The sequence below is a fragment of the Canis lupus genome, chromosome 11 (genome assembly GCF_011100685.1).
Source record: "Canis lupus familiaris isolate Mischka breed German Shepherd chromosome 11, alternate assembly UU_Cfam_GSD_1.0, whole genome shotgun sequence".
NCBI lineage: Eukaryota > Metazoa > Chordata > Mammalia > Carnivora > Canidae > Canis > Canis lupus.
Window position 1 is genome coordinate 37772080 of NC_049232.1, and position 18456 is coordinate 37790535.

Here is an 18456-nt window from a genome sequence, read left to right on the forward strand (position 1 = left end):
TGCCCAAGTAGTCTACTTTTTTAAAAATGTACTTAACCCCATTATATTGAAATGATTTGTTTATATATCCATATATCCCACCAAACTATAAGTTCCCAGAGAGTGTAGCATGTGCCTTGTCTTATTTGCAAAGGAAACCCCTAGTTTTTTTATTTGTAGCAAAATCCATAGTACATAGTAGGTATTCAAATTGAGTTCTTTTGCATGCATTTCACTTGATGACTTAATGTAAAAATGGTTTGTTTTTGATTTTTCAGAATGAAATTTGTATTGAAATAACCCTTATTAGGGAAGAGTAGATACTATAGTGTTTTCTTTTCAAACACTTCACGTGGTATTTTCTCTTGTTTTCCTTTTCCTCATTTATTATCTACCTTTAGTGTACTATAAATAACACTCTAGCAGATAGGAATTGTATCTATTAGTGTTTTCCAGAGAAATAGAACCAATGAGATATGTAGGCAGAATTTCTTCTTTCTCAAGGTAACCTGAGTTTTGTTCCAAAGACCTTTCAGTTGATTGGGTAAGACTCACCTACACTATCAAGGATAGTCTCTTTTACTTAAAGTCAACTAATTGTGGATGTTAACCACATATATATAATATCTTCACAGCGATATCTATATTAGTGTTTGAAAAACTAGATACTATAGCTTGGTGACATTGACACATCAAATTAACTATTACAGAAAAGATATCAAATTTTTAATTATAAGGCACCTTAGAACTCCCCTGGTTATCTAACACACCCTATGCCTGCCCCATTTTATGAAAGAGGAAACAGAGGCTCAATAGTTTGTAGTTTCATTTCATAAAACAGAAAATGGCTTTCCAGTAGTTTCTCTTAACAAGTGAAAGCCTAGGGCTACTCTATCTTGCCTTATCAACTGAGTCATCAGACATTAGGTTCTATGTCATTCATTAACCAGGACTGAAACCTCAAATGAGTTACTGGTACCTTTCGTTTCTCTTTCTGAGTTCTGTTTTTCTCTCAAGAAAATTTATGGCTGAACTTTAAATAGAATTTTAAAAAATACTATATGACATAATTCTGGCCCCAAGTATAGAGTCTATTTTTAGCACACACTGTCATTTTATATTTTGTTTAATTTCAATGGCTTATTGCAATGGACTGTGAAAATGTATATATTTTTTCTGTTGTCAGAAATAGTAAACTTCATGGAAATATTTTCTCTCTCTGATGAGCACCCCTTCTAAATGATCCTTTATCTGATAAGGAACTAGCTGATTTGGGAAGTTGAAAAATAGAGAAATGATGGTTGTCTTTTATTCTGTAAATTTTTTCATATTTTCTAGAAGACAAAACTAAGATCATTTGCAAATGAAACTATAGGTGATAATATAAATTTCTGGAGAGGGACCATTAGCTAACATAGACTATGAGAAATTCTCACTTTGAGGAAATGGGACTTGAAACTTATTACTTTTAACCCCAGTGAATCACACCAGAAATAATTAGAACATAATGCAAATCAGTTACTACATTTTCTGTGTAATATTTGACCAGAAACAAGATAGGGAGATTGGAAGCTGGAAAAAACAGTGAAGTGCTTAGCCCACCCAAGCTCATTTTAAAGTTTTTAGTTCCAGATATTTAGAGAAAATCAGTTTTCATCCTATTGAATTCTTGGTGGAGGGAGTCACAAGTTGTTGTATTATGTGAGAGAATCTTTCCACTTTCCATTCTTTAATATACAAATTCTCCTTAAGAGTAAGAAATAGAATTGGCCCAATTTAGATAAATAAAAATGCCTTTAATCATTCTCTAAGAAAGTCAGAAGTTTCTAGATGGGAAAATATATATATATATATATATTTTTTTTTTTTTTTTGAAATTCACTTTCAAAACATCATGGCATTTAAGCATTCCAATTTAATGACAGCTGAGAGAAACTAGTGTGAAACTTATATTTCATGAAGTAAATCCACCCTGCCTTTCAAACATGGGAATATCACCATCTGGAAAAACAAGATCCTACTCGTATTTAGCCAAATACCAAGAAAGCACTGCTGTAATTTTGACTCTATTTCCTTCTGAGTATTTGATATGTCATCAAGTATTAGAATTATTAATTTTTGGTACCTTATTAATGAGTAGTGATTAAAGAACGTTCATGGAGAATCAGAATGTGGGCTTCTTTTATTTATTGTCATAGGTGTTGCCTTTCTACAAGTCCTGGGAAAATAGTACCATGTCCCACAGAGGTAGTTATCATAACTTCTTTTTAAGGAACTTGTGCATTAAGTACTGTTGTTCTTTAATGCATTTAAATTACGTAGTATTTTTTTTTTTTTGGCCAAATAGAAGAAACCAACTTAAAATTCTGCCTTTCATGTGAGTAAGACCACTTGTTAAAACATAATAAACCCTTACTTTAATAATGATTTCTAGGTTATAATATGCTCTTTAGAAGTACATTCCAGTTTGATTCTTTAAAAAATCCAGTATTGGATGATGCTGTTTTTCATTTCTGAGGTGAAGAAATGAGGCAGTAAGAAGTTACGCATCTTCTCTTTCACACAGCTCTCTGGTGTCATTGTCCAGGCCAAATTCATCTTTCTTCATTCTAAGTCCAATTTGTTCTAAAATCTTGATTCATGTGTCTCTCATTGACTTACTTGTCAATAAGTTTTCATTTTATATATAAATAATTTTGTGGATTGTTCCATAATGCAGATGGGCAGGATAGTGTATTCTACTTTTTATTCTGAACAAACTAGCTATGATTAACTTACAGAATGTTAAAGTAATTCTGTTTTAATATGAGTAAACACACAGTGCAGCACTTCATGAATTATTTTTGATTTAAAAGAAAACACTTGGGAAAAGTACTGTATTTACTTTCATGTGGAAGGATGCACACACACACATATACACACACATGCATGTAAATATGTTTCCCTAATGTGTGTGTTTATACACACATGTGCATATGCATATAAACTAAAATATTAATATATTTAGAATTAGGATTAATGGGAAGAATATATCTTATGAATGCTAATTATAATTTTTCTAAAAATAATTTGGTGGGTAAATGTCGAATGGTTACAATGAAGAGAGAATTTTCTCTAACCTTGGCTATAAATAAAATAGATTTATTTTATTCAACAATCATAGACCATTGAATTTTCTAATTTTTTTTGTCTGTTACTGATAGAGCAAAAGATATTTATTACACTTTTGAGGAGAGATTAAACTCTGAGAAAGGAGGTACAGAATGAGTGCTAACTCATAGTTAAGGGTCTTTCTTTAATATATGTATGATTTTAGGCCTAAGAATAATTCATTGAGATTATTTTTTCACCTGATAATTAAATGTCTACTTTGCAAGCACTATGTTAGGTATTGCAGTTTCAGACATTTTTAAACAAAGAAGCATAAGATATGATCCCTGCCTTTAGCATCTTAAAATTCAGATGAGCAAAGATCTCAGCAATTTTATTCATGAAGTGGCTAGTTCCAGGTAATCCAACAAATGATGTGCTAAGAATGCAAATGAAGTCTAATAACTTCCAGCTATTGGGTGCAGTCAGGATGATTGAGAAGGTAAGATCTGCATGAACATGTTGGATAATCAGTAGGATTTAAAAGATAGGAAAAATTGGAAATAGGTCCAAGTATAAGACAGAGGGAATAAACACAGCACATTTGGTGGATAGTAAGGAAACTTGTCTTTGTATGATATATAATAAGAGATAAAGCTGAATAAAAACAGAAGTAGGAGGTAAATCACTTTGCATGAATGAATTTCACTGATAGGATTTTCAAGGAGACCTCTATTAAGGCAGTCAGAAATATGGTAGCTGAGTCTTCAATGTTTAGTAAATGAAATGCATTGCAGGGAAGAATCAGACCTGGAACTAGAGGAGGGAATGTCTTTTTCCCAGAGGTGCCAGTTAATGTGGGAGAGGATGAGTCATTGTTGGAAAGCAGTGCAGCATCCTCTAGGCTGTGAACAGTGGTCATTTATTTAAGCTGTCTCTTGCTACTGGTTCTCTTTGACATATTTCCTATTTGGTATGTGGAAAAAAATAGCATGAAACATCACTACTGCAGACTCAGAATTAAGACTTCTAATTTAAAACGTGAGTTGAGTGTCTTATATTTTTTTCTGTTTTGGAAAGTTGGTCTTTGGAAAGACCGTCCTAGAGTGAGGTGATCAGACTTATTTGCCTCACTTTATGCCTCCTTTGGCCAACTTAACAAAATTTACAAAAGGATATTATAGTTCAGTTCCACAAATCTTAACCAAGTACCTATTGTGAGGAATACAATGAAGAATAAGAGGAAGGTGACATTGTTGGTTTGATTGGAACACAAAATATATGTAGAGTTAATAGATAAGATTAGAAGCATAACCTCTCAATGTTTAGTGGGTACAATTGGGAGTTTTGAACAGAGGAGCTGTTTTTTTTGATGTTTTAGATTTTTTTGTTTCATTTCAGGTGATACAGGGGAGTATATTGGCTTATTTGTACTGTTTTGTTTGTTTCAAATACCTTTTGCTGATGTTCGTTTAAATTGATGATCAGTTAAAAAAAAAACACATAGGTGATTAATTTCTCAATTGGCAAGCATATTAGCCAAAGTATATTAACAGTATCTGAAAATATTCAGTACTATGAAATCTTGGTTTCAAGAACTCTCTCTCTGGAAAATAGCAGGGCAAAAATATTCTTAAATAAATGGTTTTAAGGAGAACAAAACTCATTGTTGGCCAGACAGGATCAGGGAGCCTAATATTCCTCACCTTGACTGTTATTTACAAAAGGATAGAAGTTTTATTTTATTTTTAAAAAATATTTATTTATTCATGAGAGATGCAGAAGGAGAGGCAGAGACATAGGTAGAGGGAGAAGCAGGCTCCCTCCACAGGGAGCCTGGTGTAGGACTCAATCCCAGGACCTCAGGATCATGACCTGAGCCAAAGGCAGACGCTCAACCACTGAACCACCCAAGAGTCCAATATAGAAATTTTAGTAATGACATTTAAAGATCAGGAAGGGAAAATATTTGCTATACTCCTAAGGAATGAGTCCGTGTTATTTAGCCCACCGTTTAATTCAGTGTCTTGGTATATTTAGATCCTTTGTGACTTGAAAAAAATAATAGCCCCAAGAACAATGCAGATGTCATTTTGAATATTGCCTTTTCTAAGTATCTAATTTGATAAGAAATTTTTATATCAACCAACCAATCAGGTCAGTACTAGTATCTAACAGCTAGCCTCATTTAGTGTGTTTGGTGAACTGTTTCTCTCAGAGAAGCTCAAAGGTCAGCTTTTGTAGATAAGAGAAAGAACCTAGTATCTCTCAGTCTTACTTCTCTTTCTCTACCTCTCACCAGGCACGCCCCCCACTCACACCCACAACCACACTATTTTAAACCAATACGTAAAGCCAGTGGGCTGATGTGTCAGCCTCCTAGTGAATTATAGGACTAGTTCAAAATTATTAATGGCCATGGTGATTCCATTTGGTATTCTCTTTGATATAGTGAGCCAGCTATTGTAATGCTAACTTATTTTTATTTTTATTTTTTTAAGATTTTATTTATTATTCATGAAAGAGGCAGAGAGGGAGAGAGGCAGAGACACAGGCAGAGGGAGAAGCAGGCTCAGGGAGCCTGATGTGAAACTCTATCTGGGGTCTCCAGGATCATGCCCTGGGCTGAAGGTGGTGCTAAACTGCTGAGCTACCTGGGCTGCCCATTAACTTATATTTAGATGCAGAAAAGGGAGAAGTTAAAATCATTCTTCAATTGATAAATTTGGGATTGAAAGTGTGATATAGACTTTGTGCTTTTGATGAGGGCCATATTTTATTTCCCAGAGATGATCAAAATGTGATTAACCCAAGGTTACCAGAATTCTCTAATGTTACTAAAAATGGAGGAGACATTTGTCATCTATTTTTTGGTGACAGTTTTGTAAATGAAAATTAAATGTCTCATTCATAGGTCATAAGAGGGTCTATTTTTGACCAAAATGGGATGTTGGGATGTAATGAGTTCCCTGACATTGGAGACAGGTTAAACTGAGAGACAGTTGATTGGGGATTGTGTAAGTAAATATTTCTTGATTTTGTAAGAATTTGACTAGATTAGAGTTTCCCAGTCCAAGTTTAACTGAAAACCATGCACTCCAAGAATAGTAAGACCTTGTACAAGAGGGGCTGAAATATGAGCCAAAACTGTCATCACTGAGTAAAGTAAAAGGGAGTGAATCTGTAGAAATCGCAGTAAAAAGTTGATGATAGCAAAAATTTGATATTAATAACTTGTAAGACCCCTTCTATTCCTGATTTTCTATAACTTATTCTCAAACATGCAGGTTGTATCCCTGGTACTTGGATCTCACCCGGAGGTTCTAAACCAGGTTCTGGGGTCTCTCACCCCCATTTCTGGTTTGGTAAAAATCTTTAAAAAAACATGCAAAGACTTCTGCTCCAGATAACAATTAGCCTTTAGATTAGGTGGTATGGATACCAGACAAATCCTGGATCTGTATGGATTGCTGAAATAGTTGATAACTAGCATCATTCAGGGCACAGGTTAAGTGAGAGGGCCAATGTCAAGGACCAAGGGTTGAGGTAGCCAAATCTAATGGAATTTCAGGCAGAGAGGGCCAGCACCATGGACAGCTCCCCCACACTAGGCTGGGGGTGGAAAGAAGCCTAGGATTTAGCTTGGGAAAATTACTCTTATGTCTTGGTTCCACCTCTTCCTAGCTAAGGATCACTACTTTCGACAGGCAATTTAACTTACACAACCCTGAGTTTTCTCATCTGCAACATGGGAATAATTGTACTCTGCATAGTTCTTGTGATCTTAGATGATAAATTGCAGGTGAAAGTATGTGTCAGCTATACAAATGAAAGATGTTAATATTTTTATTAACCTTACACTTTTAATAATTGGCCTTTGTTTACCTAAGGTTGTACTATATTAATGAAAATTGCTAGATTCTTCTCAATATTTGACACAACAGTTGAAAAAAATTGATAGGGGAAACCAAGATACCATAAGCAGGTATATACTTTATTGCAAAGACAAGGGAACTAGGATTTACTGCCTATCTTGTGGGTTCAGACCTAGGTTATTCTACTACACTACTTTATTTTATAACCACTTTGTACATCACCAAAGTAGGGGAGTCTGTTTATGCTGTGGCCTTTCATCACAGCACATTCCTTCTGTTAATACTGCTGGGATGAAATGGGTAGCATCTGGTATACAGCAGGTCCAGAGTTGTGATAGAATTCATACTCTCAGTTTTACTAATAGTGGTCTCCTCTAAAGGTTTTCCTGATGGCAGAAAGCAGGAGTGAAGGACATGCAGAACCCTTTAATCCAGTGGTTATTGAAGGAAATGAAAAATCATACTTCAATATCTGTGATACTTTATGTAATACAGTGACATCTTAGTGAAAAGCATCTACCTTTATAATTAGAGAATTTTAAGAGAAAAGTCTCATGTCATTAGCATTTAATTTTCCTGCCTTTGATGAAACTATTTTTTTTGTGATTCATTCATACATTTTTATTATATTTAATTTAAATCTTTATCTCAGAACAGAATAAGATAGTTAATTTTTTAATGAACGTGAATTCTACATGTGGAAAATGATCATTTGCATATGTAAATTGGTGAATATAAAACAGATCATAATGGGAATTGATTGGGTAGCAAAGAAATGCCCTCACATTCTTTCCATATGGTTTATCTCATGTTTATAAAGATGTAGACAGCTACAGTTGGCTTTGTAAGATTACTATTCAAGTCCTTTTATCTGAAGATCAGCTAGGCTGATTTTTTTCTTACCAGTTTGATAGATGCTTGTGATTATCTATTCAATAGCCCATTGAGAAATAGGTTGAAGAAGTAGCAATTTTCTACCTAGGTAGCATTTTAGAGCCATTATCAGAGGGAAGTTATAATTGTATGATGGTGTTGTTCTTTAGAAGTTTCAAAAGGAAAATATTAGTGATTAGTTATATAATAATGTATATAATAAAGAACCCTGGGGTTGAAAGCAGAAGAAATAAGTTCAAATTCTTACTTCAGTACTTATTTCGTGCCTGGTCTTTGGCAGGTTGTTTAAATATTCTGAGCCAAACAGTTTCCTCCTATGAGAATAGGACTGTCCACCTGTGTCAGAGAACGGTAGTGAGATTATATTAGATGATGTTTCTTAACGTGCTTGAAACTTTTAACACACATTTTAAAAAGAAACCTTATTATTCTCCTTTTTGTTTCTTTTCTTTAGAAAGTGAGTGAGAAGGTCGGAGGAGCTGAAGGAACCAAGCTAGATGATGACTTCAAAGAGATGGAGCGGGTAAGTCTTCACCACTTAGAGCTAGCTCCCTTTGACATGAAGTTGTCTGGCATACTGAGAGAGGAAAGGGAAACTACTTTCCTCTGGTATCTGAAAATGCATTTTGTTATTTTAAAATACATTCTCTTTTTAGTGTATATTTTAAAACAGAAGATGCAAAGCATCCTGTCTTCCCTTTGCACTACCCTGAGAAAACCTCAGCAAAGGTGAAATGTCATAATATACTTTCCCGGTGAGTTTTATCATTGCTTTTCCAAATAGGGACAACATGAAGTTGTGTTTGAATCAGGATAAGGTGGGAAGGAAATAGAGAAAGGTGGGAATGGTGTCCCAAGTGTTTGGGGAGAGTCTGAATCATTGACTGGCTTTGGTGGACCTCTTGGCAGGGCTGTGCCAGCCAGTGGCAGCAGGGGTGGTGGACAGAAGTCATGAAGGGGCCTGCTGGACTTGGCCCTTCCCTGCTACACTTGCACCGCTTGTCCCACAAGTCAGTTTATTGCTCTGAGTCTCTTATTTTTGTGTAAAAATAAGATGAGAATACTAATCCCTACTTGGGGATTTTTATTAAGGATTAAAAATAACGTAAGTCATTTAGTGTTCTGCCTGAAAAATAGCAGGTTCTCAGCAGGTAAGGATGGAGGCAGCAAACAAAATAGCCCATTTGATTCTTGTGACATCCGCCATATTTTCTCTTTGAGACTCTTCATAGCAAGTGATATTTAGGCTTATGGTGAAGGGTGTGTGTCATGTAGTGCAAAGAATTGTTTCAGGCATGCAATTGCTGATAGGTAAAGGGATCTGGGAATACAGAAGGTGTACTTGAAGAGAGAGGATGTTGAAAGCCTATAGTTACCTAGAAAACCACATTTTTACTTCACATCAGTTCCAACAGGCTGTCTCAGTTGTGCTGTTTGTGTGAAGAGCCAAACAAAGACAATTCCTAGGTGCTTTGTGCCTTGTCTTTTTCAGTTTTTTTTTTTCTTTTGAGTTCATTGATGAATTCAACAAATTCTTGTCTTGTGCCTCTTATGAGCCAAGATGTAGGATACAGCAGTGAGCTGATAAACAACAGTCTGGACTGCTTAAATTCCATAGTCTAGTGGGGAAGGCAAACTTTGGACAAATATTGACCAGTGTGGCTGGTTTAACAAAACATGGTGCTGGAGAAGCTTGAACCAGAGGAAACACACACAGGGTGATTGCAGAAAGCCTTCCTAATATTTTAATGATATTGTAGAGGACGAATAGGAGTTATTAGAGAATGTTTCTGGTAAAGGGAACAGCAAGTAAGAAAGAACAGGACACATTGGAGTTCCTGAAAAAAAAAAAATGAGTTGCCAAGAGACAGAGATCTTGTGAAATGAGACTATGTATTGTTAACTGGTCATTCTGGCTAAATTCTTGAAATGGACCTCACTGATAGCATATGTACTTAAGAGAGAGGAGATTTAGTATAATAGTCCTGAGTCCCAACCAGAAGTCTTGGAGGCCAATCTCTTACACCTAATGCCTGACAGGTATTTGCCCCCAGTAGGACAAATGAAGTCAGCGCTTGTCCTTATTTCTTATCTCTGGACAGTTCTAAGTTACCACTTGATCTTTAACCAAAGCTAGTAGCCTCTGCTGTTTATAGTTCTGGAAATGGTACTCTACCCATCCATCTTCTATAGCATCTGAGACCAGATCCTGACACATTTGCCTAGAATGACTTGACTCTTCCACTCCCTGTAATATTGGAGTTCCTCATGCCTCATAAAGAGCAGCTTGTGGGTCTATTAATTTGCACCAGCCTCTGTCTCCACCCATTATTTCCTGATCCCTTCACCCATTATCCTTTGAATCCTCCCTCTCCCCTCAGGAGGGCATGTATAGCCCGTCTCTTCAGTGCCATGTTGTTAATGACAGATTAGTCAGGCATTTAGGAATTTAGAACTAAAGAATCAGAATTTTAGTTCAGCTTTCAGCATCTGCCAGGACTAAAGATATTAAGCTAGGTAGCTCACTGACTAAGCTAAGGAAAACTTTCCATTTCTTAAATGAAACTCAAAAGAATAGGAAATTGAGAGAATAGAGTAGAATTTATTACTGAGCAACTAATCAAACCTTTGAATCTGTGACAATCTTGCAAAATAATTCAAATGAAAGAGGATCTTCTAAGTATTTTACTTCAGGTAAAGACCTAAAGGTATTCCTCTGGGTCTAAGGGTAAAGTTTATTTCTATTTCTTAGAAAATAACCAGTTTCTGAAGCTTTTGTTTCAAAAAATATATTCCTGGAGTTTAAAAAAATAAAACTTTTGCTTTTGAGGAACACACCTGTGTTTTTTTTATTTGGGTTTATAGCTAGTAAATTAAGGGATTTACATTTCAGAACAGTGTGGAAATTTTTTTTTATTTCATTTTACTACAGACATTTTTTTTTTTATGCTCATTTATGGCTCTGGGCAAATTTTACACTCTCTACCCATGCTAAATTTGCATTAGAGGTAAAGGATTGTGTGGCAATTGGAAAGCACATGTCTTGGATTTGGAATCCAAAATCTTTTGGTTTGTCCTGTTAATTTGTTGATTACTCACACAAATATTTTAGCTCAGTATTCTCAAGCCTACAAAAGAATCACCTATCCACAGTTGGTTTTCTGATCATCAAGCATTTGGGGTAGAGAGACTTTTTTGTTCAGCTATGTTTTCAGAGGTGCAATTAGACAACAAAATGAAATGAATTAGAGGTTTGCATCAAGCAGCACTACTGGTAGAGAGAATTGGGTATTCCTAGAGGTTGTTTCTCTAATCAGCCACCCTAACCCCTCCCCTGCCAAGACGCAGTAAAATTACATACGTGTCTCCCAGCCCTCACAGCTCCCCAAGCTGATTGGATGGAATCCTGCAGCTCTGTTGTTTCTGCAGGAGCCCTGCCCATAGCCATTTCTTTCCTCCTCTTAAGTGCCTTGCATAGAATTGTTTCTGTGTTAGTTTTAAATGATATCTGTTGCTTACAAGATTTGTTAAGTACAGACTAAATTTCTTACTGTGATATAGACACTGTAAGATTTGTTTATTGAGAAACTACAGATTTTTTATCAAGAGGAAGTTCTAGAATTTGAGTGATCTCTACTACTTTCTCAAATTTCCATCTGTTGCCACAGTTTTGTATATGTGTGTCCTCGTGTGTGTGGTTATATTAATTCATATGGAATATCTGTAAATGTGTCCTCCACGTGTAAAGTGTTGAACCAGATACCAGGAATATGAAGATGATTAACACACAGTTCCTGCCTTTAAGGGACTTCCAGTTTTGATGGAAGAAATGGGCACATAAATCATGTGGCTCACAGGACATGGTCCTTGATGCCTTGTCGAGGATTTCCATGAAAGACCTTACTCAGTCTGGTTAAGTCAGTGGAAACTTCCTAGAGCAGAGGCTGCCTGAGCTAAATCCTGCAATTTTCTCTTGCTCCTACATATATGGTTAATGTAGAAGTCCAAATGAAGGGGTATAGTGCCTCTTTGTAGCCTGAAAAGTGTCCTGGGAGATCCCTTCTATTGAAACAGGAAGAAGTCATAGGATTGGAACTGTGGCTATGTATCACTTCAGTGAGAATGGAATTCTTCTTAAGGGTAGCCTCAATTTTTAAGACAAGCAGGATGGTGGGAAAGAATGGGAAGAATGTCATTCCATATAAGACTGAGAAAGAGTGAGTTTATTAGTAGGATATGGGGTAAAGGCTGATAGAATGTCCTGTGGTCATTATCTTAATACGTTTAATTAGTCATTGGGTGGAAAGGGGTTACATCTTTCTCTATAACTCCAAACGGTAAAAATAGAATTAATGAGTAGAAACTCTGGAGAGAGAGAGTCAGGCTCAATGTAAGAAAGAACTTTTAGCTGTCAGAACTGCTTAAAAAAAAAAAAGCCTTGGCTATAACTGAATTCCTCATCACTGCTAAAACCACAGTGTGACAGTGGTGTATGGCACACTAGTCATCATCTCTCTTGAGTTTTCTGGCAAGTAATTTGTTACTAATAATGTCACGTTTTAATAATACCACTTCATTGAATTCTGGTGGTTTGTTCCAAATGAAGGAAAAGGGTATAAAGTCCCAGCCAGCAGGCTGAGTAATATCCCTGAGTGCACCCAGGAGTTTTTATCATGCCCATGAATGTCTTCCTCATGGATGTGGTAGTCAAACAGAAGGTGTAGATGACTGTACTAAGATCCTTCCTTGCTGGCATAAACTTGTAAGATGGTAAGAGCCTCAAACAAGATGAGCTTCAAAGACAACTTTCTCCTCGTCCTGAAATTTAGGGAAGTCAGGTTTCTTCTCAGTGATATGTTTACAATACATTTCTGTGCTAATATCATTAAAGGTAATGCGTAAGAAGATTACCAAAAAAAAAAAAAAAAAATACAGTGGGGAAATCTCTGCCTAATGCCTTGTTTTTATTTTTCAACACACTATTAATCAGGCTTTCTGAATACCAAATAACTACTATAAACCAGAGCAATTTGGGAACAGGTACATTAATTCTCCCAAGTCAGTAGGGAACTATTAAAACATCCTTATGGGGCCAACCTGTTTGCCAGACAAACTTTCCCAGGGAGCTGTTTTCATTATGTCTCTGTTTAATTAGGTGTCTCGTTCAGGGTTCTCATTACTTTAAGTAGGTATGTTGATCTTTTAATAGGTTCATTTTCTCCAGTGATAAAAAAATTAAGAATTTGATAAGATTTTAGTGTTTCATATGGCATGTTAAAATTGCTTTTTGTGTGACCAAGTGAGTGCTTCATTCATCTATTTATTATTGACCAAACCCAAAAATTGTCCTCCATTTTAAAATACCTGTTTGTTCTTAAACTCTGCTCCTATGTCCCTGTGACAGCATCTGGGAGGATGCAGTCAGTATCTGACCATATAAAGTCACACACAAAGTGCCCCACAAGGAATGCTGTGTAGTTTGTGGGTGTTGTCACCTAGGCTCAGGACGCAATGACTACTTTTTCTCCAGCAGAAAAGGTAATATCCAGATGCCTCAGAACAATAACTTATTCTAGTCAGTCCAGTACCTTTGGTTCTCTTATGTCTTGTCTCTAGAGGCTGAGGCAGCTGGTGGAATGATCAGCATCCATACCTTCAGTGTGGCACATGGTAAAAATAGAACATTAGCCAGGGATTGGCAGACTTTTTCTGTAAGCACCTTAGGATTTGTGGATCAGAGAGCGTTTGTGGTAACTTTTCACTTCTGCTGTTGAAAAGCAACAGCAACTATTGATGATGACTAAAAGGAAGGAGCATTGTTGCATTCCAATCAAAAGACAATGAAATTAGAATTTCCTGTAATTATTATGTGCAATGAAATAGTATTTTTCTTTTGAATTTTTCCAACCATTAAAAAATATAAAAATAGCTAGTGGCCCAGATTTGGCTCAGTGGCCACAGTGTGCCAATCCTTGCTTTTTGCCTGATAAAGAAAAATGTTACAGTGAGTAGAGTGAGTTAAGAAAGCTCTTTTTCTCACTACTCAAACTTGTAAATCACCAGGCTGGAGACTGCAGGAAGAACCTCCTGACTCCCAAGTACGAGAGTTGCTAAAATAGTGGTATTGAGAAAATAGAAGAAAAAAGACCAGAAGGATATATGCCTGGGCTTTTACTTTCAGAAAAAATTTTTTTTTACTTTGAGTTTTTATAACCTGAAAATATACATGTTTTTATACATATTTACAGTTTCACCTCTAAACAACCTTCTCTAATGGCTCTCTACCCTCATCCAGACAAGGTTAGTTAAAGAAATGGAGTCTCGACAGCTCAAAGCAATGGAGATTGTGATTTAGGATGCATCAAAACTTATTTTCAAGTAGTAGGAAAATTGGGGCATTGAGGAAATCATGACCTATGTAAGTTCAAAGCTAAACTGCTGTTCTCAAATGGAAATGAGTTCTTGCAAGCTAGGATAAATTATTTAAGTGGAAATCTTTAGTTCATGTTAATTACATCAGCCCTATTAATAAGAGAATATGTGCTTGGACATTGCCAGTTTAAGTATATAAATAACTCCCCCCCCCAAAAAAAAATAACTTCCCTAGCAAGTACCTAATAAGGCACATTCAGGGTTCTCACAGGGTAATGGCCCTCAGCCTGTCCATGACCAACACAGTATAGTTTAGCAAAAAAGACTCCCAGACATTATTAGCAAGGACAGAGATGGAGAGAAGTTAGAATCTGGTCAGCTTCCTACCTGCAGATGGCCATTAGATGATTTAGTTCCTCCAGTGGTCTTTCTTAGAAAACCTCTGACCCATGACCTTTGAATTACTTTTCTTCCCATCATAGCCATGATGGATGTATGACCTCAGACAATTCATTTTCCTTCACTAGGTTCAGACTTGGACCTTCAAAATATTAAGGCTTGGGATTAGATGCTCTACTGGTCTCTTTCTATTATGTTATTTAAGGCTATCAAGTGAGATCTGTCATCGTAAAATCAAGAGGAAAATACCAGTGAATGAGTTTGCTAATAAGCTATTTGCTGTTTGAGGTATGTTTTGATAACATAATATATAAATAATTGGATAAAGTTGATTTCAGAAGTGGACTTCAAGCAAATTTTATCTTATACTCTGATTAAAAAGATTTGGCTAGAGCTTGTTTTATAGTGATATCTAGCTTAGGTAACTAAAAGTGTTGAAGGGGTCTGCCTTGTTGAGCACAAAATCTATAAAGATCTGATATAAAGATATAGGCTCCTTCCTGGAAGATTTTGGTCAAACCACAGGGGACACTGGTTAGCTTTTATTCCTACTTCCCTTTGAAGACTGAATCCTACTGGGAACCAAACTTCATGTTCTAATATTGGCATCTGTGTTGCCCCTGTGTCTTTCCCTGAGACCACTGGCTTTAGCCAAGCTAGTGGTTTCTGTTAATAGAGGCTGATTAGTTGAGATATCTATTTAAAGAGCTAGGAAGAGAGAGTAAGTTCCATACCTCAAATCAGAACCATTTTTCACACCTTCCTTGCGACCTCTCTGTGGACCACTCCAAATATGCACTTCTGGCACCAGCCTCTGTGGTCAAACGACTCAGTGTGGGAGAGCCCCGTTTTGCAGAGGCCCAGGGGTACCCAGGATAGAATAGTTCTTGTGGATAAACTTTCTATAGATTTTTGGGACTTAAAAAAAAACAACCCAGAAGATGGGATGGCAGATGTTTTCCCCTTGGTCCTGTGTTTTGGCCACTGCCATATTCCCAGCCCCTTCTGGGAGATGTCACAAAGAGCTTTGCAGCCTAACTTGGGCTCTCTCTTCATTTGGGAGGTGTCCCTATTGCCTGTCTTTCTATGAAGAGCTTATGCTTTCAAGAAGGGTTATAGGGTAATAGTTAAGAACACAGACTCTAGAACCAAAATTGGGAAAGTTTCTTAACCTCTCTGTATCTATTTGACATGGTTTCTAAGGATTAGATGAGTTAAGGTATTTAGAGCCTTTAGAATAATTTTTGAAAAACAGAAAACACTTTATGATGGTGGTGTGCATAATTATTATGGAGGGCAGATATGGGAGAAAGTTAGAAATTGGCTAGCCTCTTAGTAGCAGATGATTTCAGAATATGAAATGGTCAGTGGACAATTCAGTTCCTCTGGCTCACTCTCTTAGAAACCTTGAACTTTGGAATTGTTTCTTCCCATCATAGCCACACAGGACCCTTGGATACACATTTGGCATCTAATTCTTTTATCTCTGTCATATAGTCCTTAGGTGATATATGTTTCCCTCCTATCATGCATGTAACCTGGACTTTCAACGTGTTTGTTGTGCCATCACCTTTAATTAACTTCCATGACATTGAGTACACAATGGTTGGTTGGTATTCTGCTAATACTGCCAGTACCTCCACTTATGACCACACAAGTCATGTACTGCACAACTCCAGAGAACCCCTATTCACTTCTGTGCTAAATACTACTTGATAAATGCTCAAATCTCAGGCATCCTATAAACTCAGATCAACCTAAAGGACATGGTACAGGGTTCCTATGTAGACTGGCACCTCTTGAATAGGAGGGCTTCTTAAAGTAATTTTATACCATGATGACCTTACAAGAAAGAGTGGTTTCCTCTGTAAATTGCAATAATGAGAAACCCCTTACACAAAAATGTGACTGCCATGGAATAGGAAATTATTAAGTATTGAAAAACAAAACTGAAAGATAAAATATTCTGATGGATTTTGGTTTGGTTTCTGATTATGAGAGATACTTATCCCATCCAGAAAAGGCTGATTTTATATGTAGGTATAGTATGTTACTGAAAAATTTCTTGGAATTGAGGGAAGAGCCCTTGAATTCCAGTTAAAACAATAAAGTCCCCACAGACCTGATATCTGAAATTCTACCATTAAAAATTTACTTCACTCATATCTATATTATATATCCCCATACACATACTTTGAATAGGAGGATGCATTTGTTTTTATTAGTTATGTACCCTATGGAGTGGAATGAGTGAGTGAGTGGACCACACATGTTGATAAGGAAAGGATTTTATGAGGGAGTGTAGAGTGGACTATACAGACTCTCCATGTAGGGAGGAAGGCCCAACAGAGAGAAGACATGCTGACCTGCTGAACGCGAATGCTGACCATTCAAAATTTTGCATAGATAGACTCTAAGATTGAGATTTTTATTTGGAAGTAACCAAAGGTTTAGGGATTGATTAGAAGCATTTGCTCAAAAGTTTTATACACTTAGGGTGTTCTGAGAAGTTAAATAAAAGCTTTCCATCTCGGGCAACCTGGGTGGCTCAGCAGTTTAGCACCGCCTTCAGCCCAGGGCGTGATCCTGGAGATCCGGGATCGAGTCCCACGTCAGGCTCTCTGCATGGAGACTGCTTCTCCCTCTGCCTGTGTCTCAGCCTCTCTCTCTCTCTCTCTCTCTGTCCCTCATGAATAAATAAATTAAAAAAAAAACTTTCCATCTCTTACTTGAATAAACAGAGTAGGTTGCATTTTTCTTTTTTTCTGTCTCTCAAACCTGCCACCATGGCTGGCCCACTGTAGACATCCCACAAATGCCTCTGGGGCAAAATGTGATTCATGATCTCCACGTTCTTTTCGTTTTCTTTTTAACTTTTATTTATGTTTATTTTATGCTAAATTTATTCATGGAGCATATATTTTTATTCCCTTGGTTTTTTTTTCCTGAGTTGTATGTGTGTATGCATGCATGTGTACATGCAACCTCCTCTTCTGGTTTAGGAACGATTTGTTCTTTTCAGTAAGAATCATCTCAGTGCAGTGGCGTGAGCTCATGTAGAGGTTAATCAGACTATGAGCTCTATAAATCTGAGGTTCACCTTGGGGATTTTATTTACCTAAATGTGCTCAATGACCAGAGAAGCTAGGTCAAGAACCTGAAATTCAGCTTTACTCTCTGCATTTTTAAGCATGTACAGCAAAAATTGACTATCTTCTTGGGCATGGGGCCTGTGTCAAGCTCCACTGTTTGGCCTGGGCACACCTACCAACTCCAGCATTTTAACAATGGAATGGCAGATATTAATTATATAAAGTGACACAATTTTGGTGGCTTTTTGGATATGCATACCCTCTATGGCATGAACAGTTTCACAGGTATTCTGAAAGTGAACATGTAAATTTGAACCTCTTGATTTGTATGATTTTTGTGAGTTTCTTTGTTAATAGTGACCACCTAAGGCCACTTCGGGGAGGAAAAAGCTATTGCCACCTTATTTTTCCAGAAGATACTGAAGTATATTTTGAAACAAATTTTTAGGAAATTCCAGGTTCCTCTTTCAGTAAATAGGATTTCTACATCTTGATCGAGCCTAACTGAATGTGAAGTGATTCTTCCTTCTCGAGCATATCTAGTGCCTCACTATCTACTGCAGAGCTTGTTGCTCTGCTATAGCACCAGAGATTGTTTATCTACTCAAGCAAAACTTAGGTTCTAAAGCTAATAATTCTTGTCACTTAGAATATCTATTTTTCTCATTTCAGAAAGTGGATGTCACCAGCAGGGCTGTGATGGAAATAATGACCAAAACAATTGAATACCTTCAACCCAATCCAGGTAAGGGATT

The 18456-nt window shown here is 36.6% G+C and overlaps 1 protein-coding gene across 2 annotated transcripts in view; it reads left to right on the top strand.

Annotated features, from left to right (window-relative positions):
• SH3GL2 (SH3 domain containing GRB2 like 2, endophilin A1) overlaps positions 1 to 18456 on the top strand; it is a 218945-nt gene that overhangs the window by 158134 nt on the left and 42355 nt on the right. For both annotated transcript variants that reach the window (XM_038552481.1, XM_038552480.1), the window contains exons 2-3: positions 8293 to 8361; positions 18374 to 18446. In XM_038552481.1, coding sequence (XP_038408409.1) covers positions 8293 to 8361; positions 18374 to 18446 — 142 coding nt within the window. The remainder of the gene's footprint in view (positions 1 to 8292; positions 8362 to 18373; positions 18447 to 18456) is intronic.